This window comes from Erigeron canadensis, chromosome 9 (genome assembly GCF_010389155.1).
Source record: "Erigeron canadensis isolate Cc75 chromosome 9, C_canadensis_v1, whole genome shotgun sequence".
Classification (NCBI taxonomy): Eukaryota; Viridiplantae; Streptophyta; class Magnoliopsida; order Asterales; family Asteraceae; genus Erigeron; species Erigeron canadensis.
Genome location: NC_057769.1, coordinates 3,199,784 through 3,218,182, shown reverse-complemented (window position 1 = coordinate 3,218,182; position 18,399 = coordinate 3,199,784). Strand labels below are relative to the sequence as shown.

General features: G+C 36.1%; 3 protein-coding genes across 4 annotated transcripts; 1 reads left to right on the top strand and 2 right to left on the bottom strand.

Annotated features, from left to right (window-relative positions):
- Positions 1-1,086: 1,086 nt before the first annotated feature.
- LOC122581525 lies at positions 1,087-2,034 on the bottom strand. The gene has a single exon (XM_043753754.1). It carries the CDS (start codon positions 2,032-2,034, stop codon positions 1,087-1,089), a length of 948 nt encoding a protein of 315 aa, XP_043609689.1.
- A 1,799-nt stretch (positions 2,035-3,833) lies between these two features.
- LOC122581229 (inner membrane protein ALBINO3, chloroplastic) lies at positions 3,834-10,241 on the top strand. The gene is made up of 11 exons (XM_043753403.1): positions 3,834-4,338; positions 4,695-4,805; positions 5,047-5,121; positions 6,133-6,193; positions 6,598-6,671; positions 7,032-7,136; positions 7,570-7,677; positions 7,767-7,870; positions 8,805-8,954; positions 9,307-9,430; positions 10,050-10,241. The coding sequence occupies exons 1-11, from the start codon at positions 4,009-4,011 to the stop codon at positions 10,140-10,142; spliced, it is 1,335 nt and encodes a 444-aa protein (XP_043609338.1). The 5' UTR covers positions 3,834-4,008; the 3' UTR covers positions 10,143-10,241.
- Positions 10,242-10,755: 514 nt separating this feature from the next.
- On the bottom strand, positions 10,756-12,164 carry LOC122580856 (CLAVATA3/ESR (CLE)-related protein 46-like). Of its 2 annotated transcripts, none has more exons than XM_043753009.1 (3): positions 12,048-12,164; positions 11,746-11,813; positions 10,756-11,092 (listed from the first exon to the last, which is right to left on the bottom strand). In XM_043753009.1, the coding sequence occupies exons 1-3, from the start codon at positions 12,145-12,147 to the stop codon at positions 11,015-11,017; spliced, it is 246 nt and encodes an 81-aa protein (XP_043608944.1). In that variant the 5' UTR covers positions 12,148-12,164; the 3' UTR covers positions 10,756-11,014. The 2 variants fall into 2 exon arrangements, with proteins under 2 accessions (XP_043608944.1, XP_043608945.1); XM_043753010.1 differs by having other exon boundaries at positions 10,756-11,089.
- Between the last annotated feature and the right edge of the window lie 6,235 nt (positions 12,165-18,399).

Sequence of the window (18,399 nt, the reverse complement as noted above, 5' to 3'; positions counted from 1 at the left end):
AAAATGCCTAAATCGCAACAAAAAATGAAAATCATAACAAAAAACGTTAAATCGCAACTCGCAGTTCATAACAGTTTGACTTTGATTTATTTTTTTTAAAGCTTATTATATTAGACATGAATACAAAATTTCAAATAAACCCTAAACTTTTATTAATTTTAAAAATTTTCATTAATTTAGCTGTATAGTGTTTTTAAAATTAATGAAAATTTAAGGCTTATTTAAGTTTCTAATGTCTAATATCATAAACTAGTATCTTTAAAAAATAAATAAAAAGTCAAAGTCAAACTGTTGTGAACTGCGAGTTGCGATCTCGCGTTTTTTTGTTGCGATTACCATTTTTTGTTGCAATTTTGACATTTGTTTTTTGCGCTTTCGCATTTTTTGTTGCAATTTTGTTGGCTAATTTGTGATAATCCGAAAAACCTTAGCTATTTTGGTCGATCGTAACGAAAATTGACTATTGTTACGATTTTTCTCTTATAAAAATTGTTTTTAAACGTTTAGGGGGTGGGAGTGGTTTCCCCGACCCCAAAGTTCCCCAAATATCCACATCACCATCTTCCAATAAAAACTCTCCACCTCAAACTTCCCCAATTCACCCCAAATCATCCCAAAATGGTGGCGCCACTCACCCCAACCCCAATTTTCACATCATTTTTTTTATTTCCATTTATTTTTACTTAACAAAATCACAAATTATATTAAAATTAAAAAACATACCCTTTTATTATATTAAAACAAGAAACATTACATAATACTTAAAAAAATAACATTACATAATACTTAAAACAATAAACATTAAATAATACTTAAAAAAAAAAAACATTACATAATACTAAAAAAAAACTAATCATCGAGATACGCCAAATCTTGAGCCCATACGTGCTTCGTAAGATCATATCGAAGGCGATGGTGAACTTCTTCGTCAATCAACTCCGCATACACACTTTCATCGAACACCGGTTGCATTGGCGGGTCCATTATATGGACCGATGAGATTGCCCTCCCGTCCCTCTTAATGATCATGTTGTGTAAGATAATACATGTATGAACATACTTTCCAATTTTGTCTTTCGTTAGAGGTCAAAGAGGTCGTTGAAGAATTTTCCATTTACCTTTGAGGACACCAAAAGCTCGCTCGACATCTTTTCTGACCGCCTCTTGCAATTTCTTGAATCTTTTTTCCTTAGGGTCGGTTGGATACGGGTATGCTTTAACAAGTGTTGACCACTTGTTGTGGCTTCCATCACTAAGATAGTAGCCACGTTTATAATGTCGGCCATTCACGTGGAATGAAGAATCCGGAGCCGTTCCGTTACGCACTGTGACATACAAATCGGATTGGTTCAACACGTTGATGTCGTTGTTCGACCCCGGGACACCGAAAAAAGCATGCCAAATCCACAAATCTTGTGACGCGGTGATTTCAAGCATAATAGTTGGACCGTTGTGGTCACCCCTCGTGTATTGCCCTCTCAAACGTCTAGGACATGCCGACCACTCAACATGTGTGCAATCGATGCTACCAAGCATCCCAGGCATATGATGTCGAAGCTCGTGGGCCTCGAAGATGCGTGCAACGTCGTGTGACGTCGGCCTGCGTAGGTACTCTCGGCTATACAACCGAATGATGGCGTCACAAAAATAATCAAGGGTCTCTCGTGCTGTTCTGGCTGCCATGCACAAGTATTCGTCATACTCGTCTGGTGCGTTACCCGTCGCGAGTTGCCTAACGGCGGATGTGCATTTCTGTATCGCCATAAAACTTTTTCTTCCTCTTGCATCGTAACGTTCTTGGAAATACGAGAAGTTTGCTTCAATGTCGCGCACGATATCTAAAAACATGGTCTTGTCCATTCGAAACTTCTTTCGAAAGTAATCGTCTTCGTATTTTGGTTGTTGAACGAACCAATCGTTCAAAAGAGTATCAAGACCAATTTCCCGACGCCGGTCCGTATACCGTCGAGTTTGAGGAGCACTAGAAGTTGTCGTATCTTCAAGAAAGTGTAACGCGTTAACAAAGAATTCCATAGAGCATCGTTTGACTCGTCGGGAGAGTCGCTCGAATTATCCAAAATACCGGAAGCCATATTTTTTGGTGTTGGATGTAAGAAATTAGTAATGAAAAGGTTGGGGTGTTTGAATTTTATAAAAATGTAGTGAAAATGAAAGTAGTTGTGTGTTGTTTTGGGAAGAAAATAGTGTATATATATAGAGAAAGAGGTAAAAGAAAGAAAAAAAAAAAGGCAACGGCTAGCTTCCTCCCGCTCCCCTCGCCACGTGTCCAGCCACCATTGGCTCCTTTCCTGCGCGCGGGCCCCACTTCCCTTTCTCTCTCCTCGGTGAAGCTTCCCCGTTTTCGGCCTTCTTTTCCCCACCCTGACCCACCGGCGGCGGTGTTCCCACGCGGGGCCGGGGTTCACCGCGCCTCACCCCAAGTCGACTCCCACCCCCCTTATATTTGGGCCCATTGGAAAGCCCGTTTCCTTCAAATACATGGGTTGCAGCCTTTTGCAGCCTACTGCAGGTTTGATGATCTGTTTGGCTTTTGGTATTTCGTAACTTTCATTTTCTTTTCCTTCTTTTTTTTGCTTCTTTTTGTAATATTAGTCTTGTAATTTCTTTCTGTTTGGTTGGTTAATGACTTAATATATGGGCTTATATATAGAGATAAATAAGTCGAGTTATCAAGAACTCAAGAAGTAAATAGTATTCATTATGTTATGTTTCGTTTTACTCGTATAACAAACTTAGCATTTTTTAAAAAGTAAAACTTTCTTACACTCTCAAAATTTATTGAATTTTTCTTCTTGTGTTATAATTTAGATTAAAATATGCTGGTTGAAACCAAACCAAATAAATCAACGTAAGAAAATCAAAATCCAATCCAACAAAAACATCTTTATAAGTTAGCTAGCTGTCACATGGAATTTTATCTTCGCTATAAAACTTTTTATTTTTTTTTGTTTTCATAACCTCATAAATCATAAGGTATTTAAAGTAGCTTTAGAAAATTTGAGCTTTTTAAAAAGAATTTTACTAGACACAATCATAACTAATCTCAATTTCACCTGTAAAATTCAATATGTTTGGTTTTTACATACTTAGTAATTAAACCTCGACTTCAGCTATATATGTAACCCCAAACGTATCATATTATTAAAAGTTCAAGATACAAGTTCAAACTACTAAATATGAAAATGATATATCCTTCTACTTAACTAATCTAAAAATCTTTATAATAACAAGATAAGTGGAATCTACACATCATAATTTTGTGCTTTTAGAGTGATTTTTAAATTAATTTTTATAAGAATTTACTGCACGTTACCCGCACAAGGCGATAGTTGTGGCGACAACGATGTGGTGACAGATGAGACATCGAGTGACGTAAATAATTAATGTAAATGTAGATACTTTAAAAGATAAAGAATTAATAGTGTAATTTAATGACTAATATTAAAGAGATAATGTAAGTAAAAATATTTTAAGAGGTGATAAAGTTAAAATATTAAATATTTTTTTAACACTTTCAAAAAATAAAATACTCGGTATCATTTTTTTATAATATATCATAGATAATTTTCAATTTACCGGTTGCTATTACACAAACTTTAACCAACACATGCTAAATCTCACCACTTGTTTATTTAATTGGTTTAATTTTGAAACTTAGCTACACGTAACATGTGCAAAATATCTAAATCAGTTTTTATAAACTCTAACGTGGCAGAAATGAATTGGCTGTTCGTGGAACATCCCTCTTCAGAGACACAACAAAATATAATTATAATTTTTCTTTTTTCTTTTTTCTTCTCATCATCATCACACAAAAAAAACCGGATAACACAAGACGCATTTCCTCACCCTCATCTCTTCTCTTCTCTCACTACACACTCACATGAGAAGAAGAAGGTGAGCAAAACACACACCTATACATACACACCTATACATATAACTACTTTAAATCCATAAAAAAATATATATATAAATAATTTCAAAAAAATGGCGAAATCTCTGATTTCATCACGGTCATCGTTCATCGGAACGACACCGTTTCCATCACTATCAAGTTTTTCACCAAGAGTTAATAGTAATAAGGTTATATCTACTAGAGTTAAGTTCAGTTTTAACGGATTACCTCCGATATCGTCGTACGACGTGGTTTCGGTTGATTTCGCTGCAATTGCTAGCCGTGCGGAGAGGCTTATGTATACTTTAGCTGATGCGGCGGTTGTTGCTGCTGATTCCGGTGACTCGGCGGTTTCCACGACGGTTCAGAAGTCCGGCGGTTGGTTTGGATTTATCTCTGATGCTATGGAAGTTGTTCTCAAGGTAGTTTAGTTCAGTTGTGTATTGATTATACATATATTATTTTGCTTATAATTAGGTGTTTGGATGTGTGTATTGGAAGTGATTAGATTTTTAGATTATAATAAGATGAAGCTTTAGGACTTGCTTCTGCTTTGTGCTGTAACAATTTGATGTGATTGTATATACGATAACGAATCGAATAGATATATAATTCTAGGATCATGTGACCTCTTGTGATTGAAAATAGAAACCTGTTTTATTATTTGGTTCAATTTGACTACAGATGTTCTATTTTCCGCGCTGTAAAATTTGGTCATTCATAAGTGTTGCTATATGTTGGTGTTAACTTTGCTTGCACTATCTTAAATTTTAACCAGGTGCTTAAGGATGGACTGACGGCCGTTCATGTGCCATATGCATACGGATTTGCAATTATATTGCTTACTGTTCTTGTTAAAGTTGCAACCTTGCCGTTGACAAAGCAACAGGTAAAGCTCCTCTCTAATATGCTTTATCGTGTTAAGATATATGTCATATGGATGATCCAAATATGCCATTAATACATATACTCTCAACTCTGACTGCTGTATGATATATTTGAATATAAACAAGTTATTACAGCTCCGATAGAGTTCCAATCTGCATCATTCCTTTTCATCTATCATATATGTATGTTGATATATATGGTCTTCCGCTCCCATTGTTAATGTATTCACTTATTTTAAAAAGGTTGAGTCTACTTTGGCGATGCAAAACCTGCAACCGAAGCTTAAAGCAATTCAACAAAGATATGCCGGAAATCAGGTGTGACTTTATAACTACAGTCTTGTATTTTTAACTTAAGACAATATATTGTTGTGTGCCAAAGTGAATATATCATGTAATAGAACTCTTGTTCAGTCATCCCTTTAAGTCAGAGACTTGATACGGTCCTGATTCATCTGAAGTTAGTATATCCAGCAAAGAGGCAGCAAAATGTCATTGCACCTCTAAGAAGAAACTCAAAACTTTCAATATAACAATATTGTCATAAGTCTAGAAATCCGCTATAAGTATTTAGAAACAGGCAAACAGCTGTCTATATTCTTGATCCCTATCTAATAATTTATGAGCAAACATGAAAAAAAACTACTTGCATGTTTAGTCTAACAAAATTAAAATTAGTACGCAGTATGCTAAGATGTTATAGGTTTACTTGCAAAGATGACAAAGAAAATTAAGCTTGGCTGTTAACATGAGAACTACTAGTCACGATGCAAGTACGGTGATTCTCCTTCAAAATCAATTATTAATCATGAAAACATTTCTTGCATACAAGTGAGCAAATTGTTTAAGATAATGACCAAGCGATGACTAAGAAGCTGCCTTACGTTCTCGTCCAAGACTAGTCCTTGGACTCGTCCTTCCCCACTGGTCCCCCCATGGACGAATGATTTAAGCATTTTTTTTTTTTAAATTTTTTGTGAGCGTATATTTAAATAAAAGGTGGGTCCAAGACTAGTCCTTGGTATAAGGTTGGATTTAGGGGGATTAGTCCTTGGATGGTTTTTTGCTGATGTGGTGTTGATTAGGACTAGTCCTCCTAAGGACGAGTCCTGGCATAAGGCAACTTACCTACTCATATTGAATGAGCACATAATCTAATTAGGTTTGTGAATTGATTGACGCTATCTACTGTCTGGATTTCGGTCATATGGGGTGAGTAGGATTAGGACTCACCCTCGATCGCTTCCGGGATGACATTTTATCATGGCATGTTATTTTTTAACCTTCCATTCATCTATTTGTGTATTACAAATTTGATTATCGTTTCAGGAAAGAATACAACTTGAGACATCGCGTTTATATAAACAGGCAGGGGTCAATCCATTGGCAGGTTCGTATCTTTTTTCCCTATTCAGGTAACCCTGGGAAGGCTAGTCTTTTTTGACCGTTTCCAAACCTTTCCATTGCCACCTCCAAGATTGTACCTAGTGAGATTTGAACCTAATACCTCTTATAAAAAGGTTCAGGATGTTAACCACTAGGCCACCTTGAAGGTGGGCTATGTACCCAATTGATAGTACTGAGCAAATGGGTAACTTCAATTTAGAAATTTCCCAAAATAGCAAATTTTTCAGTTTCGTGAAATGTTTCTATAGGAACTGTTGTAATCTTCATCTTACAGCAGTAAAGAAAACTTTGTGTACATGTAGACTCCCATAATTTACTTGGCGTTCATCAGTTCCATCGTGATCATTATGATATTGACACAGATCTAATCCTTTCTTGTAATGGCAGGATGTTTACCCACTTTGGCCACAATACCAGTATGGATAGGCTTGTATCAAGCCCTTTCAAATGTTGCAAATGAGGTATTGACCGTTAAACTGTCAATTTCTTTGCGTTAGCATCGTTTCAGTGCACTATTTGTGTTATACTTCCTCTGTCCCATGATAAATGAAACAAGTTTTATTTTTGGGGCTTGCATCTTCTCTCTCAAGATTATAATCCAAAATTACCTTTCTGCTTAGTAATAGTCTTAGAATATAGTTATATACTTGATTTTGGTCCAAAAGATTCCTCCATTTTTATGCCATTAACTAATATAATAACACATTTTTCTCAAAACTGAGACAAGTCAATAAAGTTGTGTGTTTTTTTTGGGACGGAGGGACTAATCTGTTTAAGAACCTGAAAGTAATTGCTGATTCATGTAATTACTTATTCTTAAGGGACTGTTTACTGAGGGTTTTTTCTGGATTCCCTCATTGGGAGGCCCAACAACAATTGCTGCTCGGCAAAGTGGATCAGGAGTTTCTTGGCTCTTCCCATTTGTGGTAATAGAACTCTTTCAGCATCTTAAGTTGGATGTATTCTCTCTCTTTCTCACAGTATAATATCTATCTCTACCAATATCGACTAACTTGATTATGAACCTTTGATGATTTTTTTCATCAATTATGAAGTTAAGACAAGTTGCTTTTACACATTCATCTAGAAAGCCAACATGTGTCCCCTTTTTAGGAACTGTAGGAGTTCTTTCAAGTATCAACACTTCCATTTCTAGAAGCCTAGGCTCATGCCACATTGTGATTAACTAGTTGATAGTATCTAAAGCTAAAAAAGTTTGTAAAAGTTCGCTAAACAAATATAAATTATATGAATAACATTAATTCCATATGCATGCTTTACACATATCTTATAGTTAAATATCAGTTTTGATCATATAACTTAAAAGAGTGCTTATTGTATGTAATCTTCCGTTGGCAGGACGGCCATCCTCCTCTAGGTTGGCATGACACAGCGGCTTACCTTGTTTTACCCGTGCTTCTTGTTCTTTCTCAATATGTATCAATGGAGATCATGAAGCCACCCCAAGTGAGAACCTACTTTTCTATGTTATGTATTATATATATGTGAATGCTCATTTTTCTTATATTCTTTAAAACTGTCTTATTTTTTGGCAGACTGATGATCCAGCTCAGAAAAACACTCTTCTTGTCTTCAAGTTTCTTCCACTCATGATTGGCTACTTTTCGTTGTCCGTCCCATCGGGTTTATCAATTTACTGGTAAGTTCTCACTTGTTCAGACAAACAAAGTTTATAATTAATACTTGCCAAGTACATTTTATTTTGTTGTTTCCCAAACCCCACTGCTATTATTAAATAAGCAAAAATGTCATACCAAATGCACAGCTTTACCTTGTCTGAAAGTTCCATTGAAAGTCTAATCTTCCTCAGGACATAACTGATGGTGGAACCTAATGTGTAATCAGCTTAAGATTGAACTTTCTGTCATTTATTACTTAGAAGTGGAGATACTCTTCAATAAAAGTTTCATAATGTGGGTTGGGTAACCGGTTACAAAATGGGTAATACTCTAGTATGGCTCGTATTCGGTCGACCCGGAATACCTTTTTGTTCATTTTAAACCTGTAGTATGTATATAATGTGCTAAATATGATGATATGAAAGAATAGTGTTACTCTAAGATTCCAACTTTTTTAAGATAAAGTGATTTAGGAAGTTGTATGCGATGGGTCAAATTTGCCTCCTCTTTTCATCAGTGACAAAATATGTTGTTTTCCTTCCGAGTTTACTAGTGATTTTAGCTTCTCATTTATATACTATACATATTTTTGGTTTGAAGTTTAAACTGCATCCGTTCATATACTATAACCATATCACTGTACAAATATTAGCGGCCAGTGGTAATCATCCTAAAATCTGAGATCACTAAATGCCGTGCCTGAAAGTTAAGACACTAACGTAGTAACATAGTAAATATGATTTGATATGGTTCATTGATAACAGCTTTTTTCATTATGAGGAAGTTGATGACACATTTTATTTCCATGAACAATGAACTGAAAGTAGAGACTCAAATAGTGGCTAAAAGCCTAAAAGTAAAATACATAATGGGAAGATCTAATTGGTCTGTATATCTGGTGCGTTTATGTATCATTTTTTGTTTTACAAATTCGTAATAGCTTGGTATTACCAGGTTCACAAACAATGTGCTCAGCACTGCCCAGCAAGTATGGTTAAGGAAGTTGGGAGGTGCAAAGCCTGCCGTAGATGAGAATGCAGGTGGAATAATAAGTGCAGGCCGTGCAAAACGATCTTCTTCTCAACCATCAGAGTCTGGTTCTAGGTTAGTCTTTCTGTATATTATTTGTGGGGCTAAGTGGGCAGGATGGACGGGTTGTGTTAAATATGAGTAATAAAAGTTTTCTAGTTAAGTAATATCAAATTTATTTGAATAAACTGATTTAAGAAGCTGAGCATATGAATAACACTTTGGCAACTTTTAATCCATTTGACATGTTTCACTCATAGAGTCATAGATAAGTTATTAAGTTGATGATTCAACCCATTAGAGATAAAACCTACGAAGATCAACCCATTTCTAAGTAAATTGTTTGAAATTGCCACTGTTGTGAAGGAATCGGTAATTTTTGTAGTCAAAAGTATTTGCTTAGAAAAGAGGATTTGTATGTGAACAGATTTAAGCAGCTAAAAGAAGAAGAGAAGAGCAGATCAAGTAAGGCACTGCCAGACCAAAATCTTCAGGTTTTGGCATCTACATCAGATTCTGAAGAAGAGACAGATGAAGAAACAAAGTCCTCGGTAATTCCTGTTTTTTCACTGTCCTATTTTAATGGGTTCAAGGAAATGTTTGCTGCAGGATCAACATGCATTCCAGATGTATCATTGACTACTATTCATCATTTAAAATTAGAAGTGGCAAAATGGGTGGGTTTGTGGGTTGAGCAATGTGTCAAGTTGGGTTGGCATGAGACACATTTTGGCTAAAGTTATAGATTTATTTAAAAGTTAATAGTATATCAAGTATGCGTACAGAAGTTTTATCATCTCTTTGACGATCTAAAGTTGTAAATACAATGATATAGGAGGTTTAAGCTTTAAAAAAAAAACTTTGGAGACTTTCAACCGTTTCAGTACTTAGAAGTTTGTTTTATTCATTTCACCCAATGGGAGAAAATACTTGGATATACCCATTCATAAGTAGATGGGTCAAATTTTCACCTCTGTTATTATCATTATAGTGATCATCACCATCCTTGGCCTCTATATGTCCAAGAAAAGATAAACAGATAGGAAACTGTTACAGTATAATTTTCAATTGTTCTAAACGAGTTCAGTGTCAGGTGTTCAACTTTAAGAAGTAAGCTTCCTTTTATATTGTAATAAGATTAACAGCTGATACCAAATTTTACACATTCAGGATGTACTGGAAGAGGCGTATGCTTCTACCCCCACGAAACCAGTCCCAGTTCCAGGGAGGAGTAAGAGATCAAAGCGAAAGCGTTCGGTATGATAGAAAATAAGTGTGTAGCTGTATTTTTGAACACTATATCTTGTAAAATTCATATTGTAGTTAATATAGGCTTGCCATTTTCAGCTGGCTGATTTACCTTTTCTACGAGCAACAATTATATTTTTTGTTAGATTGGAAACGTCTGCATTCACTCTGTGATATAAACCCATTTAGCATGTAGAAGTTACGTTTTGTATATACCATAACCATCTGTCCCTGACTTTGCATCGATTAAAAGATCTCATTGGACCATCATTTTTCATCACTTGGTTCGTTTTAGTTAACAAAGATTGTTAGTCGGTCAAATTTGCTACACCAGGTAACCAAAGATGTTTTTGGTCAAATAACTGGTTATGTTTTAAACATTCCGTGTATCACATGTGTTACAGGAATCACATTATATTAGTGACAATCTAATTTTCTTTTATAACATGATTTTGGGAGGTTTTGTGCATAAAAAATACACTTTGGCTGACTTCTGATTTATTTGATCCATTTGACACATTTTAAGTTATTTTTTTTGTTATTCTTCAGAGGTAAAACATAACCTGAATCAACCCATTCATAACTTCATAAGTGAATGGATCTTAACCACTCAAGAGTAAATGCTTCTTTCTGAATTTACTTAAACCATGAAATACTGCTTAATGTTAATACAATAAACGGAATAACCCAACCCTGCCGATTCTGTTTAACCTTTATTTTACATGCTCGATAAGAATACTAAGCCCCATACTTTATATTACCTTTATACAATCAGAATGGACCCAATTTCCTGACTAGTAATACTAATAGACACAGCTTCGGAAAGCACTGAGCGTTATCTCAATTTCTCCAAATCTGCTTAGTTTCAGTGGAACTGCACCATATGCTCATGATTTTGAAGGCGGAAGGTGATTCCCCGCTGGGTTTGGTCCAGATGGTTGTTTGAATACCTTTTTCTCTTCCTGCTAGATAACAGATACAATGTATTCAAACAGGTTAAATGGTGGGAAAATGGGCATGGATAGTTTGGGCCGAACCAAACCATAAAGACATTTTTGTATGCTCTTTACTTTAGTTATCAATAGTTCATTTTTATAGTATGACAAAAAGGTGTAATCTTGAATTGTTGTTCAGTTTTTGAAATGCAACCAACCACCTCCAAGGTAGCCCAATGGTTATCATCCTAAACTTCTTTACAAGAGGTCTTAGGTTCAAATCTCACTTGGAAAAATGTTGGAGGTGGCTAAGGAAAACTTTGGAAACGGCCGCGAGATACCCTGGTAAGGCCACTTAAATCTGAGTCAAAAAGACTCGTCTTCCTCATAACATGAATAGGAAAAAACTTCATCCTAAAGCTTTTGAAATGCCAACCATATAGAAGGTTTTCTATGCATGGTGAAGACACTTCGGGTGACTCTCAACCCTTTGAACCTATTTTCAAGATAGCTTAAAAAAGTATCAAGTTCACCCATTTGACCTTCATTTAATGGCAAAGGTACAATCCAAGTTGACCCCTTATTCCATAACTGTGTCTACATGGCCATATTTAAGTTGAAAATCACATGTTTCTGAAAATGGTAATGACACATATAGATGGTAGTCTTGTTTTGATACTTACCTGAGGAGTAGTCCCATAGGTGCTGCCAGGCTTTGTGTTATGTCGTGCTGCCCGTAGCATGAAACCAACTGGGGATGGGTGTAGCAAATAGCAATTCAGATATAATATACCTCACTAAAAAGCATTCTAACATAATAATGTAGGTTTGAGGTCCAGAGTCATGTTGGGAATCAAATCTTCAAAATGTACAAAAATCTTGCAAATTTCTACAGAAAATAGCAGTGAAGTTGAAAGTAAAAGAAAAACATGCATATCAAAATTTGAATTAGTTTGACCTTAAAGGTCAAAATCAGACTCTGTACCTGATTCAGTTGCATAAACTTTATGTTCCAATGCATCGTGGAATGGTGGCATTAACAGTAGCCAAATGACAAGAGATAGAATGATCTGCAGTGTCTTCATGTTGAGAATGTAAATGTCTCAAGAATGCAAAAGTTGTAGATAGAAATGGGACCTTGAGCCCAGGTATATAATGATTGGACTAATTTATGACAAATACTTCCTCCCCATAATAATCATATCTATGTTTGACATATTGTAGTGCCTATTGTATATGTAGCACTCAGGATCCAATGTGATCATTTCAATCCAAAATTTGTTACCTATATATATACTTCTTTCAAATATAATTATAAGCTTGTCAATGATGTGTTGCACTATACATGTCGCGCCACCACCAAGTTTATCACTTTATCATCTGCTATTTCTTTTGGTTCATTGGAGTCGTCTACTTTGATGGCTTACTGTTTTCAGTAGTATAAACTATAAAGTCTGGTACGAACGGGCATAAACTTTTTTTTTTTTTTTACGTGAAATCAGTGTTCACATTTTGTTAAGTTAGTATGGGCAAATCTGTGAGCATGTCATCATATCAGATATAATCTACTCCGTACCAAAATAAGTAGTATCCATAAGCAATAAAGATACAGAGTTTTCATATATTAAACTATTTGGTACTTAAAAAAGAAAAGGATCTCAATTAACTTTTTCTGCTATTAATGGGGTTTCCCTTTTGTATGTGAGTTGACTTATTTTCAACAAATCATTATATGATGAACAATTTTCAAGTGTTGAATGATTTGGATCTGAAGTGCTGCTGGTACCCGTGCCGTCCGGCTTTGGGCCATCGCATGATGCTTGTTAATAATAATGTACTTGTACGGATTTTGGCTTCTTTTGGTATATGTTAGCCTGCTTGTAATAATAATGTACTTTTATGCTAAATTTGTTACCTCTAACATTTTTTATGATATATTCAAAACATCTAAAGATAAACTTTGGAAGTTGGAACGACGAATTCTCAACAAAAATTTGGGGGCTTAGGGGTCGTGACCAGTGCAGGGTCCTCGGAGCAACACTCTAGCTTAGCTTCATTCAAGATATCGAAACCTAAATGAAACATCCATTATGAGTGAATAGCTCGCGGGAGTTGTCTCAAGCCCGTAAGTGTTTTCTAAGGTCACCCATCTGACCATAACTCATCAATAACTTTTCTCTTTGAACTATCTTAATAACCTTTTAGATTCTTTTCTTTTCTATCACATGTGTTCTTTCCCATATATGCCATTGTATTATGCATCTTCATTTATAATATATTTAACTCATCAACACTCTCAAAGTTCAAATAATAAAATGCACTCTAGCTCAAAATAGTATGAACGACTAAGTAAAACACCCAAAACAAGTAGTTGTTTTAAAATTAGCATTGGATATGTATCTTTTTGTTGGAGCACCATTCAAGAAAACAACAATTTTATTGAAGATACATTCGAATTACAAGTAAATTAAGAACTACTAAATAATACAAGAAAGCAAAATAAATAACAAAACAGAATCAGAAAGAAAGGCAAAAACGGATTGAGGATATGGTTAAACCAAGGTCCCTTAAAACTGATTTCGGGCCACCCAAGTGAACCCGACAGTTTTCCAGGGTACAACAGCCAAAGCATATTGTACTGCCAGAGTTAACCACAACCCGGAATTATACCTTCAAGAACAATATGAAATGAAGAAAGTGAAAGAAAATCTGGTTGATGATCTAGATTGAGAGAGTGTTTGTATTGTTGTTGAACTACCAAAAAACACCACTAAGTATAGTTTATATACATATAATCTGGTTAGTGGATGTTTTAGTGGGACACATGTTGATTTGCATGGTTAAAGTGCGCCACTAAAACGCCACATTATGCCTCATCGCCCCCGGTCTCGGGCTTGGGCACGGGCGCGGGCACGTCGGGTGCGTCGCACCCTCCTAGCCCACTTGGGGTGTAGCCCCTTATAAGGAATTATAATTCCTCCAACACTCCTCCTTATAAACACACTTAATGTTTATTCTTCTACCAATGTGGGACAAACTCACATTAGTTGATTACTCTTTCAACTCCTTTTAACATATCTATTAACTTGGATATTCTATGTTATTACATAAAATTTCCAACAATCCCCCACATTAATAGATATGGTTATTAAAGATAAATTCCGACAGTCAAGTATTGCAGGATAAGTATGTGTTACCCTTTGAAATTTCCTTTGTGAGTGTACTTAGTCTCCTAGCAGTTAGTAGAACTTGATGTCTTTGAACTAACTCCTTTTTACGCAGACGTTATTGCACATCACACAATACTTTCCCTATTCTGGTTAACCCCTCACTTTCGTGTCCGTTATGGTCATGGAACACTATCCTGGTTCTCCGAGAGCTCTAGGAATTGCGCCCCCACAATGCCATTCGAAGTGACCACACTTCTCTCTAACATAGGTGATTGCTCACAATCATTAAAAGCTATAAGCTTAACCTCTATGATATCACTGATTTGATATAGGAATGGGCTAGGAAAATTTGCAACTCACTTCATTGTGGTGGGTTCTCCCCCCACAGTGACTGTAAACTCCCTTTGATGTTTGGGGTGCTCCCCCACAATGACCTCCTTTATTCGTACAATTAGATTGTCCTATTGAACCTAGATCATAGGATCTCCATTTACATCTAGGTTGGGTTTTCCTTCGTACAAATTTACTCAATAGGCTTTAGCCCCATTCCTCTCGATGACTTATAAATTGCCTCACTACTTAAACCTTTAGTTAGCGGATCCACAATGTTATCCATTGACCTCACATAGTCAACAGTGATAACTCCTGTTGTGAGCAGTTGTCGTATACTATTATGCCTACGACGAATATGTCTTGACTTGCCATTATACATTGTATTTTGAGCTTTACCAATAGCCGATTGGCAATCACAATGTGTACAAACATCCGTTAACGGCTTTGGCCATCTTGGAACATATTCCAAGAAATGTCGTAGCCATTCTGCTTCTTCTCCAGCTTTATCCAATGCTATAAATTTAGATTCCATCGTGGATCTAGCAATTAGCGTTTGCTTGGACGATTTCCAAGTTATAGCTGCTCCTCCAAGAGTAAATACATATCCACTTGTGGATTTGGAATCTTTTATATCGGATATCCAATTAGCATCACTATATCCTTCCAATACAGCTGGATCTCGACCAAAATGCAGCCCATAATTCTTTGTATATCTCAAGTATCTTAGTAACCTATGCTCCGAACTAGGATTACTAGTATATCTACTTAGCCTACTAACAGCATAGGCTAAGTCAGGCCTAGTACTTGTCATGAGATACATTAAGCTGCCAATTACCCTTGAGTGCTCCAATTGAGCAACACCTTCACCTCTATTTTTCGATAGGTGTTGCGTGGTATCTATTGGAGTTCGAGCGACTCTTGAGTCCTCGGGACTGAATTTCTCAAGGATCTTGTCCACATAGTGAGATTGACTTAACACTAGACCATCTTGGGTTCGAGTAATTTTCATTCCAAGAATGACATTTGCTAAACCCATATCCTTCATGTCAAATCTCGCCTTTAACATGTCTTTGGTAGATTTGATCATACTATCATCACTACCCACAATGAGTATGTCATCAACATATAGACAAAGTATAACATATCCCTTAGATATGTCTTTGACATAAACACATTTATCACACTCATTAATCCTGAAACCATTGTCGAGCATGACTTGATCAAACTTTTGGTGCCATTGCTTTGGAGCTTGTTTCAATCCGTACAAAGACTTGACAAGTTTACAAACTTTGTCCTCCTGGCCAGGAGCGGAAAAACCCTCAGGTTGTTCCATATATATTTCTTCATCAAGCTCACCATTGAGAAAGGCGGTTTTTACATCCATTTGATGTATTTCCAAATTTCTCAATGCTGCAATCGCAAGCACCAATCTGATCGAAGTTACTCGAGTTACAGGCGCATATGTGTCAAAGTAATCAAGATCTTTCTTTTGTCTATATCCTTTGACCACAAGTCTTGCCTTGTACTTATCAATAGAGCCATCAACTTTCATCTTTTTCTTGAATATCCAACGATGTTCAAGTGGTTTACAACCAGGTGGAAGACGAACTAATTCCCAAGTATGATTCTGCAAAATAGAATCAATTTCACTCTTGATGGCTTCTTTCCATTGAGGCGCTTCTTGTGAAGTAACCGCTTCATGATATGTTTGAGGTTCACTCATAACCATATAAGAAACAAAATCAGACCCGAAAGATTTTTCAATCTTTTGCCTTTTGCTTCTTCGCGGTTCTACTTCTTCTTCCTCTGATTGTTCTTGATGATCATCTGGAACAATCTTATCAACCGGAGTTGATGTAGAAGCTTTTCCTAGATCCAAACGAGGAAACACATTTTCAAAAAACGAAGCATTTCTTGACTCAAGTATATTGTTTTTGTGTATTTCCGGGTTCTTAGACTCATGTACTAGAAACCGATATGCACTACTATGTTCAACAAGCTTTGAGGATTCACAATCGCTGCCATGCTTAGCATATCTTATGAATACACAATCAACAGTTTTTGGTCCTATCTTTTGAAGTTTAGGTGGTGGAACCACCACCTTTACTAAACACCCCCACACTTTCAAGAACTTATAGGATGGTTTTCTATTAAACCATAACTCATAAGGTGTAACATCCTTTTTCTTGAAAGGTATTTTGTTCAAAAGATAGTTTGCTGATAAAACTGCATCTACCCACATATCTTGTCCTAAGCCCGAGCTTATTAACATGGCATTCATCATCTCTTTAAGAGTTTGATTTTTCCTTTCAGCAATGCCATTTTGTTGTGGGGTATAAAGAGCTGTTTGCTCATGGATAATACCATTTTGAGCACAAATTTCAGCAAAAGGAGAAACATATTCACCTTCTCTATCGCTCCTTAATCTTTTAATCTTTTTGTTGAGTTGATTCTCAACTTCATTTTTGTACAAGATAAACTTATCTATTGCTTCATTCTTGCTCTTTAGCAAGTATACATAGCAATATCTTGTACAATCATCAATAAAGGTAATGAAATATTTGTTACCACCTCGAGTGGGAATCGATCTAAAATCACATACATCGGTATGGATTACATCAAGTGGCTCGGTGTTTCGTTCAATGGATTTGAAAGATTTCGTGGTTTGTTTAGCTTCAACACAAGTTGGACATTTAGAATTAGAATCAATGTTAAAAGATGGTATACAATTTAACTTAATTAAACGACGTATTGAATTAAAATTCACATGTCCAAGACGATTATGCCAAATATTAGAAGACTCAATCAAATAAGCGGAAGTAGATTCATTTTCATTCACTTGCTTAATAGGTACAACATTGAGCTTAAACATCCCATTAAGGGTATAACCTTGACCAACATACAAACCACGTTTAGTTAACACAAACTTATCACTTTCAAACACTAAACGAAACCCATTCTTGTTAAGCAACCAACCCGACACAAGACTCTTGCGCAATTCAGGAACATACAACACATTGGTTAACTTGAGCTCTCTCCCCGAAGTCCACTTGAGGATCACATCGCCTTCACCCTTGATATCGGCGGTGGCGGCATTTCCCATATACAACTTGTCTTCACCGGATACTTCTTTCAAGTTATGGAACATAGTCTTATCCGGACACACATGACGGGTTGCACTCGTATCAACCCACCATCCTTTGATTCCATCGGTGGTAAGATTGACCTCTTCCAACTTAGCCGTGAGGTCAGAAATCATAGCAACAAAAGGCATGTCATCTTCGACCATATTTGCCCTTTCCTTCCTTGGATTCTTACATTGATCAGCTCGGTGACCAAATTCACCACAATTGTAGCACATCCCTTTGAACAAACTAACCTTCTTCTTCACACCACCATTCTTTGGACTCAAATCCATCTTTTTTCCTTTGTTCTTTTTAATAGGACCTTTCCCTTTACCCTTGAAATTACCTTTTCCTTTGGAACTTTGGCCATGCTCAACAAAGTTGACCTTAGCAAGACCTTCAATATGACCACCATTTTGAGCAACTCTATTGTCTTCCTCAATTCGAAGACGAACAACAAGCTCTTCAACGGTCATAGGTTTTCGCTTATGCTTAAGGTAAATTTAAAATCCAACCAACTTGGGGGCAACTTTTCAATCATGGAAGCAACTTGAAATGTTTCACCAAGAACCATTCCTTCTGATAAGATTTCACTGATTATGATTTGCAATTCTTCAACCTGTGCCATAACAGTTTTAGAGTCAACCATTTTAACCTCTAAAAACCTTGCAACTATGAACTTTTTAGTTCCGGCATCTTCGGTTTTGTA